This window comes from Sorex fumeus, unplaced genomic scaffold (genome assembly GCF_029834395.1).
Source record: "Sorex fumeus unplaced genomic scaffold, SorFum_2.1 ptg000011l, whole genome shotgun sequence".
Classification (NCBI taxonomy): Eukaryota; Metazoa; Chordata; class Mammalia; order Eulipotyphla; family Soricidae; genus Sorex; species Sorex fumeus.
In genome coordinates, this window is record NW_026606068.1 from 5381693 (window position 1) to 5397723 (window position 16031).

A 16031-nucleotide genomic window follows, 5' to 3' on the forward strand; every position below is an offset into this window, starting at 1 on the left:
GAATCAGTTCAAGTGCGATGGCCTCTCCGGCGTCTCGAGGGCTCTCTTGCAGGACGGCTCTGACCCAAGGCCGAGCAAGGGAAGGCAGAGGGGTCGAGGAGAGGGCCCCCTCTCCGAAGGGGCCGTTGGGATGGGGGCGCATGGCAGTGTCACCCCACGGTTCCAGCACGGCTGCTGCCGTGGGCGCATTTTATCTTCTGCAGCTGCCAAGGATTGGAGCACGGGGAGGCAGGGGTCGAGGCTGCAGAAGGGAAAGGGCCCTGGAAACCGCACGTGGCCCTGTCCCCGGCACCGCACCAGGGTCCCCAATCTCACGCTGTTCTCACAGAAACTCCTGGGTCTCCTGGCTATTTCGACTGGCTAAAGCTGCCACCGTTTTTTTTTTAAATCAGTAGCAAACCACGTGACAGATGTTTCTCGCATTCGAAGCTCTGGCTTTCTTCCTCCGTTCTGCTTTGGTCATGTTTATCTGAAAGGACCAATCAGAGAAAAGCTGAGAACCCGGGGGTGGGGGTGGGGGGCTCCCGGCTGCTTAAATTTTTGCAAGTGGTGAGCACAGTCGGCCCCCACGAGCGGGGGCCCGGCAGCGGGTTGGGGGGGGGGCGGGAGGGGCCTTCCAAAGTCGCTTCTCGCACTGGATCCTGGGACGAGGCACTGTTGTTGGGGGGGGGTCTTCAGCAAGGCCCGGGACCCTGGTTTCTGGGCCACACCCGGCGGGGCTTGGGGCTGACTCCCGACTCTGCACTCAGGGATCTCTCCGGGGGGCTCGGGGGGCGACACAGGCCGCGGTCAGGCCAGGCCAGCGCCTGCTCTGCTGTGCCGTCGCTCCGGCCCCCGTTTCTCCTCCGGAAAGCTCTAGCGTGTGCCGCACGCCCGCCGCCTAGGAGGGGGCGGCGTTCCTTTCCAGCGGGGCCAGCGTGAGCCCCGCGTTCAGCTCCTCGCTCTCGTGGCTGTACAGGCCGTGCTGCGCGATGTAGTCCCGCACGGGGTCGGGCACCAGGTAGCGGATGCTCTGGCCCCGGCGCAGGGCCTGGCGGATGCGCGTGGACGAGATGTCGTTGGTCACCCACTCGTTCACCAGGTGGATGTTGTGGCGGTGCTGCCACAGCACCTCCGAGTCGTAGATGAACTTCTGGGCGTCGCTGCCGGCCCGGGTGACGCACACAAGCCCGTAGTGGCCCACGATGAGGGCGATGTCCTCGCTCTTCCACAGGCGCGGGACCCCGAAGGACTCCAGCAGATCTGCCCCGCACAGCAGCTTCACCCGGGGCGCACCTGGGAGAGGAGCTGTGATCAGCCCGGGAGAGCGAGGGAGGGAGGGACGGAAAAGGATGGAAGGAAAGGAGGAAGGAGGGAAGGCGGAAAAGAAAAGTGGGGGAGGAGAAGAAGGTGCAAGAGAGTAGGAGGGAAGGAAGGAGGGAGGGAGAGAGGGAGGGAGGGAAGGAGGGAAGAAAGGGAGGAGGGAAGAAGGAAAGGAGGGAGGGAGGGAGGGAGGAAAGAAGAAAAGAAGGAAGTATGGAAGGAAGGAAGGATGGAGGGAGGGAGGGAGGGAGGAAGGGAGGGAGGGAAGGAAGGAGGAAAAGAGGAGGGAAAGAGGGAGGGAGTGAAGGAGGGAAGGAAGAGGGAGGAGGGAAGAAGGGAGGGAGGGAGGGAGGGAGGAAAGAAGAAAAGAAGTATGGAAGGAAGGATGGAGGGAGGGAGGGAGGGAGGGAGGAAAGAAGTATGGAAGGAAGGATGGAGGGAGGGAGGGAGGGCGGCAGGCAGGCTACTGCAGAATAGGCTCGGGGCTTCCCGCACGCTCCCACCCGCCCCCGGGGACATCAGGTGACAGCTTCTCCTCACCCCCCACACACTCATTAAGAAATGGGAACCAAGGCACTTGCCCAGCCCTAGACTCATCAGCCCTGTCTGGTCAACTCTGCTTTCCCCGGGAACATACAGACCCTTTCTGGGGGGCTCCAGGGCCTTCTTTGGACTTAGATCCTGTCTCTCTTCAGCCCACTTCCTCTTCCGTCCAGGCCTTTCCAGCACAGGCGAGTCCAGCTGGTCTTCCTGGTGGCTGGCCTGGAGCTTCTCCTGATGGTGCCTGTGAAAGGGCAAAGCACACGTATGTGGCTTCTCCCGCACGCCTCCGAGTTGCCGTCCCTCTGCCCAGGGGTCTCGGGGCCGAAAAAGGCAGGTGGGGGCACGCCCGGCCAGTTGCTTCCAGCGTCAGTGCTGCGGAGTGCAGCCTGGCCGAGGGAGAGCCACGGTCAAGGCCAAGGCCAAGGGCGGACGACGACGACGAGGGGCCCCGAAAACGGGGACCAGAACCTCGCTGGGCTCTGGGCTCTGGCCTATGGGGGCCGCGACCAGCCGGGCTGAGCTGAAGGTCGGGAGTCAGCCCATTGCCACAAAGTGCCCTTGCGAAGTCCCTGTGCCAGAGAGCCTACTGGCACAGCTGCCAACCCCCAGCACACACACACTCGTGCGCACACATCCTCACCCATGTGCACGCACACAATGCACTCACTGCTCTCACGCAGGTGCACACACGGACACGCACACACACACATGTTCACACTGCTCTCACGTAGGTGCACACACGCATGCACGCACACACACGTGCTCACACACACTACTCTCCCACAAGTGCACACATGCACACGTACACAAAGCACACACTGCTCTCACGTAGGCGCGCGCACACACAGGCGTGCACACGTGCTCACACACACTGTTCTCACGCAGGTGCACACGTAGACATGCAAACACTCTGGTTCCGGCATCACACCATGTCTCACGGTCTGAGTGTGGGGGCGGGTGTGAACCTGCATTCTGAGAGGGCAACCGCACGCGCCCTGCCCCCACCCGGTCCCTTGTCACCTCCCGGGTCAGCTGACTCCTACACTGGGGAAGCCAGAGCTGTGCCCTGCCGGACAGGTGGCCACAGACACGGGACGCAGTGACGAGTGTGCAAATGGCACCAGGCCACGAGGTCCCATGGGCTCCATGCCAGGGAAGAGCCACATGCAGGGAGGCGGGGGCAAACCTCCCACCCTGCGGGACCGAGGCCCGGCCCCCCACCCCCCTGCCCAGGCACCTCAGCACCTGCGCCGTCTCCGTCCAGCGCTTCTGGAGACTCTCCCAGGCGTCCACTGTCACCCACTGGGAGCTCTGGGTGGCGAGCTCAGCCATGGCCACCCGGTGGCGCGCAGCCACCAGCCCTTTCTTCCGGTAGGCGTCGCTGACGGGAGAAATGATGCCCTTGACCACTTGGTACCTTCCTGAGGACAGACACGCAATCAATGGCACCGCGTGGAGACGGGGCAGGGGTGCCCGCTTCATGCCCTCCCATCCGCTTTATTTTTTTCTTTTTGGGTTACCCCTGGCGATGCTCAGGGGTTACTCCTGGCTCTGCACTCAGGAGTTAACTCCTGGCGGTGCTCAGGGGACCACATGGGATGCTGGGAATCGAACCCAGGTCGGCCGCATGCAAGGCAAACGCCCTACCCGCTGTGCCATCTCCCCAGCCCCCGCTTTTGGTTTTTAAACCCCAACCTCCACCCCCCACCACGCAGCTTCCCCTTTCCCTCAGCTTTTAATCTTTTACATTGTTCTTTTTGGGGGGATCCAGACCCGGTGATACTCAGGGGTAGTTACTCCTGGCTTTGCACTCAGGAATTACTCCTGGTGGTGCTCGGGGGACCAAATGGATGCCAGGGATCGAATCCAGGTCGGCCATGTGCAAGGCAAATACCCTCCCCACTGTACCACCTCTTCGGCCCCAGTTTTTAATCTTAAAAAAATTTTTTTTAACTTGGGGCCACACCTGGTGCTCAGAGTACCATGCATGGTACCAGACGTGGTACCTGGGTTGGCCGTGTGCCAGGCAAGAGCCACCCCACTGTACTGGCGCTCGGTCCCATAACCTGTTTTGGTGTGAGGCCACCCCAGCCGTGTTCGGGCCACTCTGTGTTCTCTGGCTCAGTGTCATTCCCAGGGGTGCTGGGGGACCGAGCTGTCATTTGTTTGCGGTTGGCCATGGGAAGCACAGAGATCTGGGGACACGGCCCATCTCTGGGCACAGGGAACTGCCACAGGTGACCCATTCTAGAGGGGCCCTTCCCTCCACTGTCTCCCGAGTCTCTGCCCGGCCCACCTGTCCCATTCATGTGGTCCCTGGCCAGCTCGAACAGTCGGAGGTGCATGTTGGTGATGGGGTTGAAGGAGCCGCACGCGAGGAGGACCACTTCCGTCTTCTCTGCATCCTCCATGGCGGGAGTGCAGCTGTGGGTGGGCAGGAGAGGAGGGGGGACACTCAGGCATGGCACCGGGGGGCACGGGTGCACGTGCCCACACAGATGCCTGCTCCTTCCCCTGGTGCAAGCCCCGTCTGCCTGCCCACACTTGCTCTGCCTTGAGAGTGAGCCCAGGAAGGTCACAGCAGCAGGATAGACGCCTCCAGCCCTGCGACTAGACGGCTCCCAACAGCCACGGGACAGACTCAGGCCGCCACACTCACGGGCGAGCCACCCACCCAGCCTTTCTCATTAGCATTTATCCTGATAGTTCCGTGAAGATGGCATAACATCCGAGTAACTTTGTTTTGTTGCTAGGCCACACCCAGCATGCCCAGGGCTTAGTCCTGGCGGCCTTGGAGGACCATATGGGGTGCCAGGGATCAAACCCAGGCCAGCGGTGTGCAAGACAAGTGCCCTACCCACTGTACAATTACTCCATCCTTCTAAACATTTTTAGCTCAACAGGAGTCCAGGGAAAGAGCACAGTGGCACAGCGTGTCTGCCTTGCGCGCAAAGGGGCATGAGTTTGAAGCCCTGGCACCCCACATACCATAAGGATACCACAGGCAGCCCTGCCGTTTGCAATCTCAGTGCTAGCAGCCATTTCTGGCCAAATGATGTGCAATTCCCTCCTCACCCCACCCCCCAGTCCCTGCAGCTAGTGTGGCGCTTAAGAAGATGGCTGAGTACCACAGCCTTGAAGTGTGACCCACAAACCGTGCATCTTCACTAAGACTCACACACACAAGTACTGCGTCAGGAATGCCAAGGGCAGTGGGCATCCCGGCTGAGAGGGTGCTAGGGCGTGACAGTCCCCTCCCCCCCACCCCCGCCACGACAACAGTGAAGGAAATAGGGAGGAAGGAATGTCACCAGGGAGAGTGCCACAGGCAGGCCACAAGACTGACACGCTGTCCATCGCCCGAGCAAGTCCCCTGAGCCCCCTTTCAAATCATCCTCGGGCTTCTGGGGGGGTCCTCCCTTCCCCCCCTACACCTGCCTCCCTAGAGGTATGCCACAGGGAGCACCAAAAACAGGCCCGGGGCTACCGAGGTGCTGCTCGGGGAGCAATGAGGGAAACTGATCTCTCCATTTGCTCAGTCGCGGGGCTCTCCCTGCCACATCCAGGCCGACTCCCACATCCGTCCTATCCGCCACCTGGGGCCGAGACAGCCCGATCACGGAGGTCAGGAGTGTCGGGTTCCGGTGAGCTCTGGCACAGCCAGGGGCACTCAAAGAACACGGATCCCGTTGCAGACAGATCCAGAGGAGGGGCCAGCGGGGCTGTGGACGCAGAGGCCGCATGGAAGCTCTCGCCGGCTGCTGTGGATCCTCCTCACTCGCCTCCGTTGCCCGGACCCGTCGTCTGCATGATTCACTTCTGTCTGGCCCACACCGCCTGCCGTCTACACTGCTGGCTGCCCAGGACGCACCGGCTCCGGCTGTAAGTGCCCGGCCCAGCCCAAGGCGGCAGAACGTTCAGGGTTTGGAGCCACAGCATGGTGAGGCCCTGGGTTCCATCCCTGCATCCCCTCTGGTCCCTCGAGCACAGCCAGGAGTGATCCCTGAGCACCACCAGGTGGGAACCCCCCCTCGGCCCCCACCCTCCGAGGAAAAAAAAAAAGAAACCCAGAAATTTCCTTCCTTCCTTCAGCACTCAGGGGTCACTCCTGATGGGCCTGGGGGACACCGTGAGAGCCAGGGACCAACCCGGGCGACAGTGTGCATGGCCAACGCCCGCCCCAAGCCTTTTAGCTGCCCAGCCAACCTGCGGAACACTGGTTGTGCTGGGGCCAGAGCCAGTTTCATGGGCCGAGCACAGGCACGAGGCCTGGGTTTGACTCCCCGTGCCCTGAGCATCACTGGGAGATGCTCTGAGCACTCAGCTGGGAGTAGCCCTTGAAACTGCTTGCCGAGTGTAATCTCAAAGCCAGAAGTTAAATAAACTAAAATTCTTTTTTTTTTTTTTTTGCTTTTTGGGTCACACCCAGCAATGCACAGGGGTTCCTCCTGTCTCTGCACTCAGGAATCACTCCTGTCGGTGCTCAGGGGACCATATGGGACGCTGGGAGTCAAACCCGGATCGGCCGCATGCAAGGCAAATGCCCTACCCGCTGTGCTATCTCTCCAGTCCCAATAAAACTAAAATTCTTATGCGTAGACACAAATAAAGTCGCTTGTAAATCTTAAGTTTTTTAAATGCAAACTTAAAAAAAACTCAAACAAACCTAATATTGTTTGACTTTTCTTGCCGCATTCCAGAATGTTCACAATTAAATCTAATGATGAACTTGCCAAATGTTCATAATTTTCACTTCTAAAAAAAAGAAGCTACTTAATCAATGGCTGAATAGCAGTGCTCCTACATTATAAAAAATAATTTAAAAAAAATTAACAAAAGGAGCTATTCCCTGCAAAGAGTAATTTGAATTAGGTGATTACTTTTGGTTCTAATGATGTTCTCGCCTTAAATATTCAGAAGGTTTTGAAACTGTCTTTTTCTCCCTTTGAGTTACCTCTCATTGAGGAAAAACCCCTGCCCTTGTAAGATAGATTTGACTTCTATAAATAGCCACGTGGGCTCTAACCCCAAGCGGCAACACAGCCCGGGTGAGTAGTTTCCGTTGGGAAAGGCAGGGGCGAGCCCGAGGAGGAGACGCAGTTCCTGTGTGTGGCGATGACCAGCTGGCACGCCCAGAGGAGCCTCGGCCTTCCTTTATTTTGGCTTTTTGGGTCACACCCAGCGATGCTCAGGGGTTACTCCTGGCTCTGCACTCAGGAATCACTCCTGGCGGTGCTCGGGGGACCCTATGGGATGCCAGGGATCGAACCCGGGTCGGCCGTGTTCCAAGCAAACGCCCTCCCCACTGTGCTATCGCTCCAGTCCTGCCTCAGCTTTCTGAGCACTAACACAGACCCCATCTGGCCGGGAAGCGGGCCGACCACGCTGCTGGTCTGACACGTGGCGTGAGTAGCCGAGGGCTGTGGCAGGGACCCCACACCTGGCCCCAATCTGTCTGTAACTTCCAACCGGTGTTTGTCCCTGAACCAGCTACTTCACTGTTCTCAGATCCCCTTACCCCATTTTTCACTTCGGTTTTGGGGCCTCACCTGGCAGTACCAGGGGCTTACCCCTCTCTCTGTGCTCAGGGATCGCTCTGGCGGAACTCGGGGGGCCATCTGGGGCGCAGGGGATCAGGCCTGGGTCGGCTGCACGCAAGGCAGGCGCCCTCCCGTGCCTCATCCCCACGTGTGGGAAGCTCAGGCCCTGGAGAGCTGTAGGATGCACACTGATGATCAACGTCACTGACTCTTCCTCACGGGAGGTCGGCGGCTGCTGGGGGACCCACGGGGGCCCGGGGAGCCTCTGTCCATTTACCCCCTTTCTCTCTGGGGTCTAACCAAAGGGTCTCAAGAAACCGAAGCACAGTGTGGTTTCTGCACCCATGTTAACCCATGTTAACACTAGCCAGCCACAGAAACTCACTGCTCGCTTCCGTGCCCGCAGCCACGTGACGGTGTTCCTGTTTGCGCTCGCCTCCCTGACGCTGCAGCTCTATGTCCTTTATTTGTAAGTACTCTGGCCCCTTTCCTGGCCGCCACTCCTGGGCGTCACCTTCCAGAGGTCATGACGCAGTGGGAACAGCAGGGGCGAGAGGCTGGATGAGTGCGGGAGAAGGGAGACGTGAGGACCAAACAGCTCAGGGGAGGGACTTCCTAGTCCTTCCCAGGGTCTCGCCGGAGCCACTGCCTGCAGACCACGCAGACACGACACCAGATGACCCAGCATGTCCGCTCGGCTCCTACACTGGACATCCAGTCTCACACCAAGGTGCTTAATCACTATCAGTTGCTAACAAGTGACATCAAAACCACAGCCCTCCAGGTGGGCCTTCTGAGGCACGTGAGAGCTGGGTGAGAGTAGGGGAGGGACAGAGGACGATCGCCCTCAGGTAGAAGACGAAGAAACACAGTAAGGCAAGAACAAACGCCCAGGGGACGGACACTGAGAACTGGTCCCCAGCAGGAAACTCGCCCTAGTGGAGGCGGGGGGAGGGGGAGGATGGCGGGGGGAGCGGACAGTCTGGTTCGAGGTGCAGAGCTGGAATGTCTTATTCTTTTGAGCTGCATCTGACAGTGCCCAGGGCTGACTCCTGGGAGCACTTGGGATCAAACCTGGGCTGGCCGCATGCGCAGTAAGCACCTCAGCGCTGTACCGCTGCTCTGGCCCGCGAGATGTTCTCCTGCAGAAATCCTTCCCATTGCCCGTGAATCATGGTGCCCACAGCAGAATCTTTGTAGAACGCCAGCAGGGGGGGCTGCAGCTGGTGCTGGCAGGAGGCTGCTCCCACCCTGAGCTGCTTTTTGGGGGCGCTCAGGCCAATTCCCTGCTCCGAGATTCCCAGGGCTCCCTGTGGGCCAGGCCAAGACACGCAGCAAGCATGATCCGTCACTGCGACTCGGCAGTGTCAGTATCAGCCCGCTGCAGGGGTGAGTGCCTGGGCCTGAGCGAGGCGGCCAGTCCGCCCCCGCGCCTCCTGCTGCTCTGCTGACCGTGCTCATCGCTCCCCGAAGAGGGACACGGCCCCACACCCTGACTTGCTCCCCAGGCCCAGATCGTCCCGCTACTGCAGCCAGCCTCTCCTGCCCAACCTGGTCGGCAGCATCGTCTTCACCTTCCTCGCCATCGGTAAGCCAGCCGGCCGCCAGGACACCAAGCGGCACCTACTGCGGGGACTGTTTACCGGCACGGCAAAGTGCTAAAGGCTGGGCCGGGCTTCCTCCAGGCGGCTCCCAGAGGGAAGAGACTCAGGGATAAGTTTTAAAATCGGGGCAGCAGTTCCCCAGCCCTGGCAACACGTTTGTTAAAACCTCTAGGGCCAAGGCGTATGTCTGTACGAGACCTTACACACATGTACACCAGTAGGGTTGGTCCCTGGCACCACCAACAGGAAGTTTGTTAACTTTGATTAGTTGTCCTACAACCTGAATACGAAATCAAACTAAAGCTGGAGTGATAGCACAGCGGGTAGGGTGTTTGCCTTGCACTCAGCCGACCCGGGTTCGAGTCCCAGCATCCCATATGGTCCCCCGAGCTACTGTCCGGAGTAATTCCTGAGTACAGAGCCAGGAGTAGCCCCTGTGCGTTGCCAGGTGTGAACCAAAAAGTAAAAAAAAAAAAAAAAAAAAAGATGAAATCAAATTAACAAACTTTTTAGGGCTTTTTTTTTTTTTTTTAAGTTTTGGGACCACACCTGATACTCATGGGGCTTCTCTGGGCTCTGCACTCAGGAATAACTCCTGGCGGTGCTTGAGGGAGCATATGGGGTGCCGGGGATCAAACCCATGTAAGGCAAATGCCTGACCTGTTACACAACCGCTCCGGCCCCAACAAGCACTTTGTGTTTGTGCCAGAATTCTTTGCAGTTGGGGCCAGGGGGAGCATGAGCCTGTTTTGCATGCTCTGAGCCTGGGTTCGGGCCTCGGAGCACTGCCAGGAGCGACACCTAAGAGCAGAGCTGGGGCAAGAGCTGCTGGCTGTGGTCCGAAAACAAAACAAAACAAAAATCATAAAATATGCCTTATTAACCTGTTCAGTAATCAGCTGAGCAGAGGGTGTGGAATGAGACAAAAGAGAGAAAAACTTCTTGTACATCCTGGCAGGCCGAAGAAATGTGGAGTCTCAGGTCTGTTTATTCAGGTGTCTGGATCTTTCCTGCTTCGGGTGTGCTTCTAAGGCCGGGCCCTGGGCGGAACCCCTGCCACAGCCTGCCCCACCCCCAGCCCTTCCTGACCCTCAGGTACTGCCAAGCACTGCCCCGGAAGCCTTTGACCCAGCGCCCCGAGCACTGCCTACTGTGGCATCTGTCATCTCTCTTAGAAAGGGGGGCAAGGGGGGGCGGAAGTGATGGCACAGCGGGCCGGGCACTTGCCTGTATGTGACCGGCCCAGGCTGGCTCCCTGGCACCCAAACGGTCCCCCAGGCCCCACCACGAGTGATCCCTGAGCACTGCGGGGTGCGGCCCTGATCCCCCCCTCAGACTTCTGAGGCAGCGGAACGAGTAACCGCTGCGGTCTGCCGCCTTCCAGGGTTCACGGTGCTGCTCACCCAGATGGAGCCGGTGCCCCGGACGCTGAAGCAGCTGTTTGCGGGGTTCGGCGTGGGCTCCTTCGGAGCGGGGCTCTGTACCACAGTGCTAACAGTTCAGGCATCCGACTGTGTAAGCTCCTATTGTTTCTTTTTTTTTTTTTATTTTGGGGCTACATCTGGCAGTGTTCGGGCTCTGCACTCAGGGGTCACTGCTGGCGGGCTCAGGAGACCATTTGGGATGCCAGGGATCGAACCTGTCAGTCACACGTATGGCAGGTGCCCTACTATCTCACTGTCGCTCCGGCCCCCTAAGTATCAACTTACCGGGGCTAGGGGTGGCTTGGTCTTTGGTAGTTATGCTCTCCTTACGCTGAGACCAGTGATGGAGAGGTAGGATTCCTAGGAAGACACATGTCACACGTGTCACAGTCAAAAGTCCCAGTCTGGGGGCTGGAGCAATAGCACAGCAGGTAGGGCGTTTGCCTTGCACGCGTCTGACCTGGGTTCGATTCCCAGCATCCCATATGGTCCCCTGAGCACCGCCAGGAGTAATTCCTGAGTGCAGAGTCAGGAGTAACCCCTGAGCATTGCTGGGTGTGATCCAAAAAGAAAAAAAAAAAAGTCCCAGGCTGAAGAGAAGTACAGCAGGGAGGTGCTTTCCTGAGACGTGCCCAGGTCAGTCTAATCCCCACACATATGGGTCCCCGAGCCCACCAGGAGGGACCTCTGAGTGCAGAACCAGGAGTAAGCCCTAAGCACCGCCAGGTATGACCCCAAAACCAGGAAGGCGAATAATAAATATTATAATCACCCGCTTAGCAACCCAGGCCCGGGCTGAGAGCACGCAGCACTGAGGACGCAGGCCTGGTGAGGCCCCGTTAGTCTGATCCTGCTGGGTGGAGCCCTGGAGGCCTGAGCACTGTACGGGCAGCCTCCGGCCCTGCTCTGACCCGCTGACCACCAGTGGGGTCCTCACAGTAACAGCTCTAGGCCAGGGGCCAGGGAGGTAGTGCAGTGGGGGAGGTGGGCACGCACAGACACACGCATATGCATGCACGTGCTTGTACATGCGTGCACACCCCTGAGCCAATGAGCCGGAACATGAGTTTGAAGCCGCGTCGCTCACACGCACCTCCCTCTGCCGCAGGTGAGAACCACCCCGGAACTTTACTACCTGTCCGTGCTGCTGGCCGGGAGCAGCTCTGTGGCCACGGGTGCGTGGGGAGCCCCTCCCACAGCCCTCCAGGGTGGGGTCCCCCTCCTTCTTTGGGGGAGTGTGGGCTCAGAGAGGGTCATGCCACTCCCCGGCCCCTTTCCCAGGAAGCTCAGGAGTCTGAGAGGCACAGGAAGGAAAAGCAGGGGGGCCGGGACACGGCTCGAGGGGCCAGCCTGAGGGTTCCGAGGCTGAGCCTGGCGTCAGACGCACCTGTCTGGCCGAAGAGAGCCCTGGGGGGCTCCAGCCCACCGCTGGGCGGCCCCCAGCACTGCGGGGCTGGGCAAGGCATGAAAGCACCTGCACAGTCTGGCCAAGAGCTCCTGGCAGTGCCACTGCCCACCCCCGCCCCTCAGCACCACTTGGGAGGTTCCCCCAAACAGCAGGGCCAAGGGTGCAGCTCGGTGGGATGCAGGTGCCGTGTATGCAGGGACCCTGGCACCCCACACACCTGGCCAAAGGGCAGACGGGCTACAGCGGGACGGTCCCGGCCTCAAGTGGCTGCCACCCAACAACCCTGCTCTTCCTCCTCTGCTCCCCGCAGTGCTCTTCTCCAGCCAAGGGCTCATCTGGCTGGCCGGCACGGCCTGGCCCAGGCTCAATACCAAAGCAGGACCTGGAAGCTGGCACCGGAGTCCCGCTGGTCCTGCCGCAAACCCATGTCTTCAGGGAGCACTGCCACTGGGCCACCTGTCAGCACCCCCCAACTTCCCACCCACTCAAGGAGCCCCAGGTTCAGCAGAGGGCACTGTCAAGACCAGTCTTTTCTGATCGCAGACGGGAAGAACGGCTCCAGGTCCACCCCGCCACGCAGCAGCCGCCGCTTAAGGAAATTCCCGTTTTTGTTCCAATCAAGTTAGCCGTGGAGCTGGTGGCAGGAGCTCACGGTACTGAAAGCAGCGAGATGAGAATTGGAGTAATAAAAAGAAGATCCTGTTTCCAAAGGACGGGACGAGCTTACTGTGTATCTGAGCACCACTTGGTCCCCCCCCCCCCCACACACACACACAGAGTCTCTTCTATCCTGACACCAGCCTAGAGCGAACATCTGCTTCTATCTCCAACTTTTTGAGTGCATTCAAAGATCTTAAGGGATTTCACCTAGGAGCTTGTTACACAGGAGCAGCGGGTAGGGCATTTGCGGCCGCGCGACATCTTATTATGACATGTCATTATGTCATTCCTACTTTGGACAAACTGGAAGGCTACCGAATGTAGCCTGCCCACACGGCAGAGTCTGGCAAACTCCCCGTGGCGTCCCCAATATGCCAAATACCAGTAACAATGATGGGTCTCATTCTCCTAAAGAGCCTTGAAGATAATCTCAGGGCTAGGATGAAGGAGACGTTACTGGGACCTGCTCGAGGCAATCGACGAATAACAGGATGATTTGTGATTTGTTTGTGTGTGATTGTGGCCGACCCGGGTTCGATTCCTCCGCCCCTCTCAGAGAGCCTGGCAAGCTACCGAGAGTATCTCGCCCACAAGGCAGAGTCTGGCAAGCTCCCCATGGCATAATTGATATGCCAAAGACAGTTACTGGTGCCTGCTCGAGCAAATCGATGAACAACGGGAGGACACTTAACTACAGTTACACACTCTTAGAAGTAAGGGAAACCTCAATTCTTGAGAAGGGCAATAGCCTGGGATGGGGGGGGGGGGGCGTTAACAAAGCACAAACAGCTCTGATGGACACAAAGTTTCCTTCTATGGCTGGGGTTGGGTGGAAAGTGAAGAAAAGGAAACCCAAGTCAGCACACAGGGCCCCTGAGAGCCAGCAGTCAGCCCTGTTACTACTCTGACACAGCCCCCTGCCCCAAACCCCATGACCAATGCAGGTTGGCTAAAAGTCTCCCAGTTTGGCGGGAAGAGAGATGGTACAGCCTGCCCTGCATGCAGCGGGCTGGCTGAGGTTCAATCCCCAGCACCCCAAATGGTCCCCTGAGCCCTGACAGGAGTGATCCCTGACCACAGACCCAGGAGTAAGCTCTGAGCACTGCCAGGTGTGGCCTCAAAAAAAAAAAAAAAAAACCAACAACAAAAACTGAAGGTATCTCAAAGTTACTATTGCTACAAAGTTTTCTTTCCAACCACTTGTCCTGAAACCTGATCCACCCCCAGATGAAGTGATGTCATGGCTGAGGTCAGGTACCTCAAACACCCCCTTAGGCGTTTCTTTTCTCCCCTCAACGCTTTAGCAGGAAATTCTTTTCACTCCACCTTCAAATAATATCTGAAGTCTAAATCCACCACTTTTCACTATATGGAAATTTGTAACTGATCATTTTCTTTTTTGGCTTTTTGGGGTCACAACCGGCAATGCTCAGGGGTGACTCCTGGCTCTGTACTCAGGAATCAACTCCTGGCAGTGCTCGGGTGGACCATATGGGATGCCAGGGATCGATCCCGGCATGGCCGTGTGCAAGGCAAATGCCCTCCCCACTGTGCTATGGCTCCAGCCCTAACTGATGATTTCTTGAAGCTCAGGTATCATCCCTGGCAGGCTTGGGGTGCCGGGCATTGAACCCGGGTCAGCTGCATAGAAAGCAAGTGCCCCACCCACTGTACTACGGCCCTGGCCCCTGATGGTTTCCATCTGTGAACTTGCCTTCTCGAACTATCAATTCTGCTGCCATGGAGGCCACATGGAGCAGCGCAAGAATCAGAATCACACAGGACCTGACACGTGTCAGGCACACACCTGGCACAGCCCCCGCCCCCCGACCATTTCTAAAGATTAGGAGCCTCGATCTTTGCTGCTGCTCTTGTTTGGGGGCTTAAGGGGTGGTTCCCAGCACAGGGCACAGGGGACTCCATGGTTCTGAGGACTGAACCCGAGACTCCCACATGTAAAGCCTGCCCTTCACCCCAGCGATCCAGCGATATTTTGGATTTCCGCCTTGAAATTATACAACACTCTACAGAGTCAGGAGTAAATCCTGAACCCCACCAGGTATGGCCCCCAAACAAATGAACACCAAAAAGCAACAAAAAGACTTATAGAGGGGCCAGGTTATCTACTGGTAGACCCTGAAAAGAAGTCCAAGTTTCCAAGAATCTGAGGGCAGCACATTTTGTTGGGGGGGTTGGATGGGGCAAGGTGTCATTGTGGTCTTAGTTTTCTCCTGTGCTAGGGAGTTGCTGTCCCCCACTATATGGGGGACAACGCTGAACCTGAAACCCACGGAGGGGTGTGTGGGGGGGGCTTCTCTGACTCTCCCTCCAGCCCCCATGGGGCTTCCTGTCAACCTCCAGAGCTCCCTCCCCCCCACCCCCTTGGAGCAGCTCCTGCCAGGCTGAAGCACCCTAACTCCCTCCAGCTGCAGGGAGGGGTCAGTGCTCCCCCAGCTGTGACTCACATGATCTCTGTGAGACCCCCAAAGGGTTGTGACTCTAGGGTTCCATCTCCTAGCTCTGCACTCTGGGGCACAGAAGATGTAATGCGGAGCTGGAAATGAACTGGGTTCCGCCACGGGGGAGCCAGCCAGCGTCCACACTCTGTCTCTGCCCAGCCACAGCTCCCAGCTCTCTTCTGTGACCCCCCTCACTGCCCATCCTTCCTCAGTTTCTTTGCTCTTGTCACCCCACCTTCAATCCCACCCCACCCCCCTTCCCAGCTTTTGAGAACTGGACCTCAAGGCAACCTCCGACTACTGCCATCCCCAATGACCCGCCGACAGAGCGCAGAGGGTGGGCAAGGGAGCATCCCTCGGGATACCTCCGCCACCCCAGGGCCCCAGGAGTCAGGAAGAGCTGCCCCCACCCAGTCCAGTGCAGAAAGTAGGAAGTTTCCCTCCCGGCCAGCCGAGGACCGGCCCAAGTGGCTTGGCACCGAGCTGCAAACGGGTGCAAACGCTGCCCACTTCCGCGTCCCTACTCACCCAGAGAGGAGGAGGTGGAGGGCAGGGCACTGCACCCAGGCACGGGTCACGCGAAACTGGGGGCCAGGCGGCTGCTGACTCGGGTCCGGGACACTGCGCGGGCTGAAGCGAGGCTTTCCCTGCACACGTCCCCCTGGAACACAATCAAGGTCCAGTATGGGAGCCCGGGCCGGCCGGGTCCCGCCCGCACCTCGGGGTGCACCTCGGGGGGCTCACTTTGCTGTTGGCTTTAGGTGCACGCCTTCCGGGGCGGGGGGCTGGACAGAGTTCCCCTGGAAGGCAGCCCCCCTCGAGAGCTCTGACCAGACGCAGGGGTCCCAGAAGCTCCCCTGGCGCCCCTGGCCCGGGAGGCGGGAAGCCGGGCCCGGACGGTCCAGGGAGGCCCTGGAGGACGGTGCAGGCAGCGGCCGTCGAAGGTCAGCGAGGGCCTGACCAGGCTCTTGGTGTCTTAAGAAACAGGATCGAGACTTCCAGCCCCAACCTGGAGCCTGACCTGGCCGGGGCGCCGCTGGCTCTCAATTTCCGTTTAACCCACGCCCGCGCCAACGCCCCCAACGGCTCCC

General features: G+C 58.9%; 1 protein-coding gene across 1 annotated transcript; it reads right to left on the reverse strand.

Moving 5' to 3' along the window:
- Positions 1-864: 864 nt before the first annotated feature.
- NMNAT1 (nicotinamide nucleotide adenylyltransferase 1) lies at positions 865-15856 on the reverse strand. Its single transcript, XM_056110992.1, has 6 exons — positions 15685-15856; positions 15469-15601; positions 4142-4269; positions 3083-3266; positions 1944-2086; positions 865-1275 (listed from the first exon to the last, which is right to left on the reverse strand). Exons 3-6 carry the CDS (start codon positions 4254-4256, stop codon positions 881-883), a joined length of 837 nt encoding a protein of 278 aa, XP_055966967.1. The 5' UTR covers positions 4257-4269; positions 15469-15601; positions 15685-15856; the 3' UTR covers positions 865-880.
- Positions 15857-16031: the final 175 nt, after the last annotated feature.